This window comes from Emys orbicularis, chromosome 20, assembly GCF_028017835.1.
Source record: "Emys orbicularis isolate rEmyOrb1 chromosome 20, rEmyOrb1.hap1, whole genome shotgun sequence".
Lineage (NCBI taxonomy): Eukaryota > Metazoa > Chordata > Testudines > Emydidae > Emys > Emys orbicularis.
In genome coordinates, this window is record NC_088702.1 from 9,131,993 (window position 1) to 9,144,147 (window position 12,155).

The 12,155-nt window shown below is 50.2% G+C and overlaps 1 protein-coding gene across 1 annotated transcript; it reads left to right on the top strand.

The window, feature by feature from the left end:
• The first annotated feature begins 1,109 nt into the window (after window positions 1-1,109).
• Window positions 1,110-5,848, top strand: LOC135892633 (SLAM family member 9-like). Its single transcript, XM_065420431.1, has 4 exons — window positions 1,110-1,167; window positions 2,134-2,496; window positions 5,083-5,349; window positions 5,712-5,848. The coding sequence occupies exons 1-4, from the start codon at window positions 1,110-1,112 to the stop codon at window positions 5,846-5,848; spliced, it is 825 nt and encodes a 274-aa protein (XP_065276503.1).
• The last annotated feature ends 6,307 nt before the right edge of the window (window positions 5,849-12,155 follow it).

Consider the following 12,155-nt stretch of genomic DNA (forward strand, 5'->3'; position numbering starts at 1 on the left):
CTCTTTCCTAAAGTGCGGTGCCCAGAATAGGACCCAGTACTCCTGCTGAAGCCTCATCAGTGCCGAGTAGAGCGGGACAGTTACCTTCTGTGTCTTACATATGGCACTCTTCATACACCCCACAGTGATATTAGCCTTTTTCACAACTGCATCACATTGTTGATCTATATTCAATCTGTGATCCACTATCATCCCTAGAGCCTTTTCACCAGTAATCCCACCTAGCCAGTTGTTCCCCATTTTTGTAGTTGTGTATTTGATTTTTCCTTCCTAAGTGAAGTACTTTGCACTTGTCTTTATTGAATTTCATCTTGTTGAATTCAGACCAGTTCTCCAATTTGTCAAGGTCGTTTTGGAGTCTAATTCTGTCCTACAAAATGCTTGCAACTGTTCCCAGGTTGGTGTCATCAGGGCCGGCTCCAGGGTTTTGGCCACTCCAAGCAGCCAAACAAACAAAAACAAACAAACAAACAAACAAAAAGCCGCGATCACGATCTGTGGCGGCAATTCAGCGGGAGGTCCTTCGCTCCGAGCAGGAGTGAGGGACCATCCGCCGAATTGCCGCCGAACAGCTGGACATGCCGCCCCTCTCCGAAGTGGCCGCCCCAAGCACCTGCTTGGTAAGCTGGTGCCTGGAGCCGGCCCTGGGTGTCATCTGCAAATTTTATAAGCATATTCTCCATTCCATTACCCAGGTCATTCATGAAAATATTGAATAGTACCCGGACTAAGGACTGACCCCTGTGAGATCCCACTAAATACTGCCTCCCTGTTTGATGGCAAACCATTGATAACTACTCTTTCAATATGGTCTTTCAATCAGTTGTGCACCCACCTTCTAGTAATCTAATCTAGATCATATTTCCCTAGTTTGCTTATGCGACTGTCATGTGGGACTGTCAAAAGCCTTACTTAAATCAAGATATGATGGGAAGGAAGCTTCGAAGCTGCTGACGTTCAATTTATTCTCGCACAGCCTCACCGCTCAGTGGGGCCATCCCAGAATCCCTGTCATCCAGACCCAGATGCTCAGATCACCTCAGTCTCTAACTGATCAGCCTGGGCACTTGCCTTCGACTGCTCCCTACTCTGCAGCCCACCCTCCACCGATGGAGGGAGCTCCCCGTGCCTTCCTTCTCTTCCTGCTTATGGTTTCCCAGCCCAGAGGTAAGTGACGGAGGGACATATCCACCCCTTGGGGGAGTTACATCAAGGGGATGGGAGACATTATTTCCAAAGTCAACTCTGGTTAATAGCAAGAAAGAGAAGCACAGAAGCTCCCATTGCTAGCTGGCCTGAGGTCATAAGAACGGCCATATTGAGTCAGACCAATGGTCCATCTAGCCCAGTATCATGTTTTCCGACAGTGGCAACTGTCAGGGGCTTCAGAGGGTATGAGCAGAACAGGCAATCGTCGAGTGATCCATCCCTGAGATCCAGCCTGGGCTTTTGGGTAGATGGGAAATGGGGTGTGTCTCCGATGGCTGGGCATAGGGAGGAACAGGCTGCAGCTCGGATGACCGGGTGTACAAGACTCTGTGGTCACAGTTAGAGTATTTCATGAAGCCTAGGGGGAAGAAGGAGAGAGCGCAGGTCTGGGAGCCAGCCAGGAGGGCTATGCTGGGAGATGTGCTGCCTCTCTGAAGCCCTGACACCCCTGCACGGGCAGCAGGGAGCATGGGGCAGGTGCAAAGCCTGGACTCAGCCACTGAACCCAGCTGCTCCTATTCCTGGCTCTGCCAGCGACTTGTGCCCCCCACACAGCTTCTGTTTCCTCCTCTGCTAAACAGAGATACAAGCTTGCCACTGGCTCTTTGAAGCTTCTGCTGTCTGGTGTGGTGACTTGATGCCACTGAATACCATGAGTCCCTGTGCAGGGGGCACAGAAGGGGGAATTGTAAAGGGCTGGGACTGTAATTCTCTGCTGCGCAGCAGGGCTGTGAGACCCAAATCACTCCTGTGAGTGAAAGGCTTCGGGACTCCAGCTTGGGCGGCGCTAGAGAAGGGCTGGGGGTTATTACGATTGTACAGAAATCCCCCTTCAAGTGACAGGGCTGGGATACCAGGGCTGGAAGGGAGTGGGGGGACGGGACTTGGTCAGTTTCCTCAAGTCTCCTTTGTCTTCTGTGTTAGATGCGAGTCCGTTCACAGTATATTGTCCCCCGGTGTCAGTGAACGGAATTCTGGGAGAATCCATCATTTTCCCTCTACTCAATCCTGGAGCCTTCAAAAGCATCACCTGGGACGGCCCCTCTCCTGCCAACGCTGAAGCCTATGCGTCACATGGGCCTTTAGCAGTTATCACCCCAGGGGCCCCTGGAGCGCTGCCCCACATTTCGATGGAGGACGAGAGATATCGAGGGACAGCAAGACTCCACAACCAGAGCTATTTGCTGGAGATCCGTGACCTGACGCTGGGAGACGTTGGCATGTACAGCTGTGAGACAGCAAGTGCAGATAGCAATATCTTATGTAGCTATGACCTGCACATCCACAGTGAGTGTGTGGGTGGTGGTGGTGGTGGGGAATTTATGCTTAAAATAGACCCCAGCGTCAAGATGATAGCTGGGCAGGGCTGGGCTTGCAGGTGGCATAAAATTTTCACAGATTCCAAGGCCAGAAGGAACCATTGTGATCCTTTAGTCTGACCTCCTGGATAACCTGTCCCAAAAGGATTCGCGTGTTAACTAGAGGAGATCTTTTAGGAAAACATCCAATCTTGATTTTAAAATTGCCAGTGATTTTTGACAGTATCGCCAGGCCCAAATGTTCAAAAATCATGAGTCAGGCCCCCAAGATCATGAGATTATGTTAAAAATAATAAATGTTGGAGAGGGGGGTTAGTTGCCTTCTGGCTTTGGGGCCTTTAGGGTCTCACTTGCTTCAGGCTACCAAGCTTTGCCCTGCAGCTATGAAAGCTACAGACTTATTTCTTTTTTAAATGAAATCTGAGATCCTCCTGCACTGGGAGGATGAAAAAAACGAACACTAAAAATCGTAAGACTTGCCATAACATTGCAATAGCTGGCAACTGGGCCCCAGAAGTTTAGTTTGGGTACAGCAGAGCAAGGTCAGCTCTTATAGAAAGTGGCCCAGTGCAAAGGACCAGGGTGTAGGCGATCTGGCCTAGTGGTCACAGCTGGGCTAGTGCCCACAGGTCAAGAATATCCATGAGGTGGTAATCAGCAAGCAGGGATCAGAGTAAATGCTGAAGCTGGGCATTATAGGCAAGAGTCAGAGTCAGGCCAGGTTTGGAGAGTGGAGATCAGAGATAGTTACCAGACTGGAATCAGAAGGTGAGTGTTGGGTCAGGCCAGGGTCAGAGACCAGAGATCAGAAAGCAAGGTGAGGTGTGACATCACAGCAAGCCAGAAATTTATGTAGGTGCCCAGACAACTTGCTAGTCCACCCTCAGGTTAAATAGTGAGCCTGCACCAATCAGAAGTCTGCAGGGTGCTATCACTCTAGTCCCTTTGGCTGGTACTTCCAATCTCCCTAGTGCACCTTGGAAATGGCTCTCTACAGCCTCCCAGTGGCAATGTAGGACCATTAGCTGTCCTGGGCTCCGCAGAGCTGGGTTCTAGGGCTGGTCTACACTGGGGGTGGGGTGGGGGGGATCGATCTAAGATACGCAACTTCAGCTACGCGAATATCTTAGATCGAATTACCTGGGGTCCACAGGGCGCGGGATCGATGGCCGCGGCTCCCCCGTCGACTGCGCTACCACCTCTCACTCTGGTGGAGTTCCGGAGTCGACGGTGAGCAAGTTCGGGGATCGATATATCGATATATCGATCCTGGATAAATCGATTGCTACCCGCCGATACGGCGGGTAGTGAAGACGTACCCCTAGTCCCACAAGTCCTTACATCCAGGCTCTGTAATGCCCTCACAGAGCAGAGAGGGCCCCACCTTGACAATTATAATGTCTGGGTGCTATATGGAGCATTGCCCCTTGGGCCTGAGCGGGTTGCCAACATCCTGGGCTGTTTCTGCTAGGAGGAAAAATCAATGCTCCAAGGGAGGGGTACTCTGGTGCAATCTTGCTTAATTACAAAGAACATTCATAGTCCTATCTCCCTGGCTGTAGGAGAAATACAGAAGAGCAGAAACCCCCACATCTGCCCCTCCAGTGGACTACGTGCCCAAGAAGCCCCATATCTCTGTTCCCTCTCAGGGTTGTCACGCTCACTTCTCCTCCTCGCTTTGTGCAGCTCAGGCTGCTACACTTAAAAGATTCGCTGACATACTTGTGTCGGTCATGAGTGTGAAAAACCCTTCTCCTAACTGCCATAGCATTGCCGGCAAAAGGTTTCGCATTGACGCTGTTATGCCAGCAAATAGGTCCTGTTGCTTGAATAGCTTAGCTCGTCGGGTAAGCTAGTATAAGCTATTCCGGCAAAGGAACTCTCGCTGATATAAGCCGCATCTCTGCTAGGAGGGCTTGCCGGCGGACTTCTTCCGATATAGCCTTGGCGGCAAAGTCTTTCTAGTGTAGATAGTGTGTAAAACGCACCCCACCTACTGCCAGTCTCCTAGTCCCTTCTCTACAAGCAGAGAAACCCCCCGGCCTACACAGCTTAGCTCTGACCTTCCTTGGGCATTCCCTCTATTGTTTGTAGCAGGGGGTTTCGATATAAAGGGGCTGGATGGCTCCTTCTGTGGAGCCTGAAATAGGATGCTCGGCCTCCACTGCATTTAAGGGGATCTGTGATTGTAGATCAAAACGCCCCCCCATGGCAGCTATTTGCACCTTTCAGAGCATTGTGAAGATCTCACCTGAAAACGCAGACGGATAATGATTTTTTTTTTTACTTTTTAACACTGAAAGTCCTACAGAATCAGGGTCTGCCACTGAAGGGGGGCTCAGCTAACCCCTACCCGGGTCAGGCTCTGGGAGGCTGGCATTGTTCTCACCCGTGGGAATCGGTCTCTAAGTGGGAGGCCATTAACCCTTGGGTTTCAGCACTCCCCACCACTGTAGCCTCTGGCTGTCGCAGGGAGGGACCTGCAGTGGGTTCTCTCCACAGCAGCCTCTGTACAATGTTATTTTGTATTTCCCACCCCCAACCTGGGCCCCAGAGCGACTGTCGGAGCCGGAGATCAGGATCCACTCTGTGATGGCTGGGAACGGCACCTGCAACGTGACCTTCACCTGCAGCGCTGGGGTGGGGAATGAGACCATCAAATACATCTGGACGCGCCCAGCAGGGGCCCCTGTTTTCTCCATTGAGGAATCCCTGCTGGTCCAGCACAGACTGGGAGATGAGGACTCGCCCGTCACCTGCACGGCCATGAACCCCGTTAGCAACAGCTCGGCCAGCGCCTCTCCCAAGGCGGCCTGTGAAGGTGACGCTCGCTCCATCCCTCCCCCTCGAACGCATGCAGCACGGAACGGCCTGTGCAGGGCTCGCTCATATATATACACACTGCTGCTCTGGCTGGGTTCTAGGGCACAGTGAGCACCACTAGTGGACTTGCAGGCTTTTTAAAGGGCTACTCCCCAATTCCTACACCCCATCCTGGTGCTGGGCGGGAAAATCTATGGCTGGGGGTACTAAGCATTGTGCTGCATCTGGCCCAACAGGAACAGCTGGGCATCTGCGTCCCATCCCCATCCAGGCTCTTCGGAGTCGGAGTTCCCAGCCCCTGGTGCGGATATGGGTTTTCCAGACTGAGGAAATCCCCTAACCATTGATTTATTCCTTCAGGTCCCACCCCGCCCCAGGCCACGTCACTGTCCTACTGCCACGCCAAGGGGATCCTTGTGCTGGGGGTGCTGGGAACCCTGCTGGCTGGGATCCTCACAGTGAATGTCCTCGCTGCGAGGGAGCAGAGACGGCACTGAGAGGAGAGGAGCTTCCACTGTGGTGCTGAATCCGTCCTGACACTTCCCACACTGCCAGACTGGGGGATGCGGCAGCGGGGTTGGCTGTGGCTCCCAAAGGGTTAATAGGAGCAGCAGCTGCCTACACAGGGCTGAGGGCTCTGAGCCCAAGTGACTCCCTGACCCGTGCCCTGCTGCTGTGGGGCGTGGGCTGGGGAGTGACTCCGGGTGGGAGGGTGTGGATTTCTGGGGGACGCTCTTGACCAGGAAATGGGGGGGTCTAGCCCTAGGGAAATGCAGCTGGGCTCAGAAATGGGGACGGGAGGAGCCATGCAGAATCAGATCCAGGCCCCATTGTGATGCTTTCTGGGGGTACCAGGGCTGTGGGCACCTTGCTACCCCCTGCCCTTAGCACAAAGCAGCCTTGTCTGTGCCTGCCAGGGTCAGCTCTGCTCCCCAACTCCGTCAGCCCTCCCCTCTAGGTCTACACAGGCCCCACTGTCCCTCTGCTGCTTAGCAATAGCCACAGACCAACCCCCAAGACCTCCTAGTATCTCCCTGGAGCATCCAGCCTCTGCTCCACTGGACACTCGCAGTATTCACTGATCAGCTGCTTCCAAAGAAACTACTCACCAGCGTACCAACTCCACCCCACATCACTGCTCTGCTTAACACACAGCTCTTAGACTTTGATGTCACTCTAAACAAATCTAAGTTTATTTAACAAAGCACAGAGACTCTGGTCATAGCAAGTAGAAAGATTGGAAACACATGGCTGCGTATGACATAAAATCACACATTCTAAAGCCTAGATTAATAAGCTAGCATCATGTCTAACAAAGTATTGCTCATGCAAATCTCATTCCTAATAAAATATTGCTCACCCAAAATCCTTGCAGTGTTTTACACCTGTGACCTTCCTCCAAGAGACATGCACGCTGTAAGTTTGCCTCCTCAGGGATGGATTCAGTTCATCCTTTTGCATGCTGAGACAGACCAGACCAAGCCTTTGTCTTTATTCATAAACGGGACCCTCCCGCCCCCTGCTTGGTTCTCTTGTAGATATCACAATCTCTCAATTCGCATCTGTCTCAGTGTGCCAATAGGCGGACAACACAGTCCCATCATGGCCAGACAGGGAGATAAGTGTCAGTTACCTCCTACCAGATAGGAACATTTCGGAGATACATCCCCTTGTGGACTCCAAGCCCTTAAGAACACAATGTTCTGCACAGATTCATAACTCCTTAAACAGTATCAGAACAGACATTTCTCAATGATTATGGCAATCACTGGCTCTTGTAGAGACCTCATGTGCCACCCTTTGGCAGATACCTGATATTCAGCAGGGGATCCCTATCTGACTGAGGGGATCCCTGTAAAACCCTATGCACCCCCTCTTCCAGTCAGCATCAAGGGGTCCCTAAGTCCCACCCATCTGCTCCAGCATCCTCTCTCTGACAGTGACCATGCTGCACGCAGGGTCTCTGTGGCTAAAGTCTTGGCCTATTCCCAAGGATCTGTATGCTTCAGAGTCCTGGAGCAGTTCCTCCAGGACACTAACCCTAGAGCTGTAGCCTACACTGCCTCCCGCGCATAGCTCCCTTGCTCTGTCAATGAAAACAAGTGACAGTGGGAGCAGGCACCCATAACTGCGAGCCTCCCAGCCCATCCAGGAGACTTCGTACCCAGGATCTCTCAGGGGCAGTGTTAAAATTCCATCCCCTGAGCGTTCCACATCTGGTTACTCACAGACACGTCTGTTCAGTGGAAGATTTAATTCATCTGCTAATGCTAGTACGCAGACTTCTGGGGAGGAACACATCTGGGCAGCAGAACAGTGGAGAGCTCTTTGCAGAGAACACACCAGTAGGGGGCAGAAAACAATTCTGCTGGTTGATGGCCTTCCCAGCATTTTGGCTACTGAGCGAAACCTGCTTTAGCTGGAGCCTTCGAAGCCTTGCAAAAGATGTTGTTCTCAATAAATTCACCGCACTGGATATATTGCTCGTGTCCTGCCCAATCTTGGCTTACCTACTGCCACTGTCACTACAAGACATTACAGAATTAAGCCATTTGTATCTATTGCCTGCAAGGTGTCTGTCACTATCAAATCTTTTAACCAGACCTCCTAGTGGTACTGTTTGGTCATTTGTCCACGTATGGTCTAATTGCTGGTGTGGAATTGGACTGCCACCTACTATGGGCAGCTGATATTTTTTTGCATAAGAAATGGGAGGAAACTGCGTTATCAGGAGAAATGAAATCACCTGCTTTTTGATTCCATATCCACATTTCTAATTTTCTGTTTATGGCGCAGATGAATCTCGGGCATTGTCCCATAGCTGCAAAATGGAAACTCCCATACACAATACCCCCTGCTGCACTGAAGGTCCATCCTCTGCTTAGCTTAGCTCACAGCAGAGGGAGAACAAGTGCAGTCCATGCTGGCATGGCTCTGGAATGTCTCAGGCCTTTAGACTCTGAGGTTCAGCAGGGAAATCAGGCCTTCCCCCCCAAGGCTCAGAACAGTCGGAAGCCTCAGGGGCTCTTCATTTCAAACAAGGCTCCATATCTAGATGTCAGCAGAGCAATCTCTTTCCATGGGCATTTTATGCTAGATGTCCAGCTCTAATCACTATGGTTTGTAGCATTTCTCACACAGCCAACGGATTGGAGATCATTGATCTGCATAGCCCAAATACTAGATCAGCAAATAGTTAGCTCTTATATAGCACTTTTCATCAGTAGATCATAAAGTGCTTTCTAATTATCCCCATTTTACAGACAGGGAAACTGAGGCACAGAGCAAGGGAGTGACTTGCTCAAGATCACCCAGCAGGCCAGAGATGGGAATAGAACCCAGGTCTACCAAGTCCCAGTTTAGTGTGCTGTTCACTAGGCCACACTGCCTCCTACACCCTGCTTATCTGCACAGTCTCCCTAAGCTATTGGCCTGCAGGTCCCTTCTACTCTGGCTCCCCCACAACCATCCCTGGTGCCCTCCCATAACCAGGCTCCAATGCTTTCAGTTCCACCTACTATGCAGCTCCCCACTCTGGTTCCAACCACCGGTATCCTTGGTCTCCACAGAGTCCTCAGCTCCTTTCCACTGCCTCTCCTCCCTGGCCCCTGACAGTGCCTCTGCTTCTTCTAGTTACTGTCACTGTGGATCCCGCTGCACATGTGCAAATGCCTCATGCATGCAAAATCAGGTTCTTTTGAATAGCAGTGTCTGTCAGTGCTGGGCACGCCCCCTATGCCTCCCCTGTTCCTGTGGAGGTGTGACACACCTGGAGTACAATCCAGACCAATGAGTAGCTGTGTCAGCCTGGGGTGCCCTTTACACTGCTTTGCTGCTGTAACCTCCAGGCTGGACTGCTCACAAACAGCCTCCAGCATGCAAGTCACTCCCAGCTATGTCTGTGTGCTCTTACCAGCCTGGGTTATACTGCAGAGTGACCCCAACTCACTCCCAGTCTTAGATTTCCCCCCAGAAATATATGTCCTGTACTGCCCAGCCCTCTCCAGGACAATACAAGTTTATATAAAATCAGTTATTGCTTTAATAGAAAACATGCACATAACTTGTCACCCCAAATGGACTTTCTCAGACACAATTTAAACACACTGGATTAGATAAAACAATAAAACAAATTGCTTAGCTACAAAGACAGAGATTTTAAGTAAGTACAAGCAATGAGGAATCAAAGTCAGAAATGGTTACAAAAAATAAAGATAAGAGGTTTACTAACATCTAACTTAACAAACTATATCAGATTCAAGCAACATTTCTCACCACATGCTTTCAGCAGTTTTACTGGCCAAACTATAGGTCAGGACTCCTTTCCCAGAGTTCAACAAATGCTTCTTTTGTTGCTTCAGATGCAGTGAATGCGATGGACAGGAGGGAGAGGAGTCCCTCTGGGTGTTTGTCCCTCCTTTTTATAATTTCAGTCCCTCTCTTGAAAAACATTTCCAGCTAGGCACTAGGGGACAAAGAGTCTGTGTGGAAGGATGTTCCCTGCTGCTTTTTTTCTCACCTGTTTGAGCTTTCTTTGTTTCCCTTCCTGCTTGATGACTCTGTTTACTGCATAAATGCAAATTAAGCAGAGCACACATTCCTTTGTTTAGGATATACCTGTTTGCCAACCTCATTTTGGGCAGGGTTGTGGGGTTTGGAACATGTGTTAACAACACCATACAGCGGTATTTTATAACTTTACATACAATGTTGCCACACGTGTTTTACCAGGACAATAATAATCAGCAGATTATGAGTTTTCAAATGATACCTCACAAGGCATACTTTATACAAAAATTATCACAACAGTGTGTAGGGTGTGAACACAAGGGTAACATTATGTCACAATCCCCTTGGTCATTCCCCATTCCCTACCTCCCTCCCTTTCTGGTTCCCAACCCCTATTACCTTGGGGATCCCCATGAACCTGCTCTCTCTCCTCCTCCCCTCCTTTCATCTCTTCCTGGTCCTTCAACAATAACTACCCCCAGCACCCAGCTCTATTCCCCCCCATCACTCCATCCCATTTTATTATTGTGCATGGACTTAGACCCCAAATGGAAACGCATCTCCACTTTCTCCTCCATGTGGCATCTCTGATTCTTCCTAAGTGTTGAGTTGCTTTTCCCCTTGGCAGCAGTTTGACAGGGTTTCTCTCCAGGTGGGATTCCCTCATGGGCATAACTAAGAACATAAGAACGGCCATACTGGGTCAGCCCAAAGGTCCATCTAGCCCCGTATCCTGTCTTCCGACAGTGGCCAATGCCAGGTGCCCCAAAGGGAATGAACAGAACAGGTAATCATCAAGTGATCCAATGAGCACTAAGTTCCAGTTTACTTTTCCTACAGTATGTGCACTGATGGCACTTCTCTCCCATGTGGACTCCCCAGCCCCACCTCTGCCTGGGTCCCTGCTCCAGATTTAAAGAAACAGTACATGTGTCCATCTCTCTCTCAACCCGCGAAGGCCCAGATGCAGAGTTTAACGTGCGACAAAGACCCAAAATGAGGGACACAAAAACTGTTCTTGCAGGAAACATAATATGATTTGGGATCCATTTCTTTAGTGTAAATGAAATGCTCTCAAACTTCATGAACACCAAGCGCCTTCCAGAACGTTGAGTCCAGCTACACTCAACCCTCGGAAACCAAGAATTGATGTAAATAACTTTCAGTGTTAAAGGTGAGAGAACAACAGCTCTGTGCGGAACGGAGGTAACTGGGGGACAAAAACGAGTGACTTTCCCCCAAATGAGGTGGGCGCAAGAGGTCTGTCCTTATCTTCAAATCTTCCCTCCCCCATTCTGCCCCCATAAATGTTGATAAATATTTACAGATCAGTGAAAGGTTTCCTCTCACTCTGATCTCCTCAGCTCAGGGCTTGGAGGAGGGCTTGTCCAGCTGATTCACTGGGATTGTCAAATCCAATAGGGGTAGGTTCCTCTCAGACCCTTCTCAAGAGGATCTTCTCCCTTTATATGGACAGTGCTGTGTGTAACAGAGCTACAGGGATCACAGAGCAATTCAGTTCAGTTGGGCTTGGACCACCCGGAAGAGGCTACTCGTTCTTTCCATCCTGTACCAAGCACCTTGCTTGGTCTTAGCAATGATCTCAGAGTGCAGAGATGTCCACTGGATAACAGCTCACACCTCTAGAGGGCAGGGCAGGCCAGGGCTACTATCGCTATTGCACAGAGGGGGAACCAAGGCACAGAGAGGCAAGGGACTGGCCCAGGGCAGTGTGTGGCAGAGCAGGGAGTTGTTACTCGTGTTCAGTATTGTTTCTCATTCAGATTTATAAGGACTGGGTCTCCTGAGGGAGTTTAAGGGAGAGGAAGGATCAGGGTCTTGCTGCCCCAAGCAAAACAAAAACAAAAAAACCCCTCCCCTGGAATTGTGCCGCCCCAAGCACGTGCTTGGTTTGCTGGTGCCTAGAGCCGGTCCTGGGAAGGATGGTCCAGTGCTTAGAACACTAGCCTAGGACTTGGACAAGACAATTCCCTGCAATGTCAGACTCCCTGTGTGACCTTGTATAACCCACACACCTTCTGGGTGTGATGTTCTGTCCCATCTAGTGGCACTGAGACAACTTAGAGAGAGAGAGAGAGAAAATTAGTTTGTTCTACAACCCTAGCTAATAACTAGTTGGCTTATAGCTCATGCAATAGAGGTTCATGAACTGAGGTCCTAGGTTCAATCCTGCTTGGCATAAGTCACTTAACCTCTCTGTGCCTCAGTTTCCCATCTGTAACATGAGGAGAACAGCATGGCCCTGTTCCACAGGAGTGTTGTGAGGATAAACAC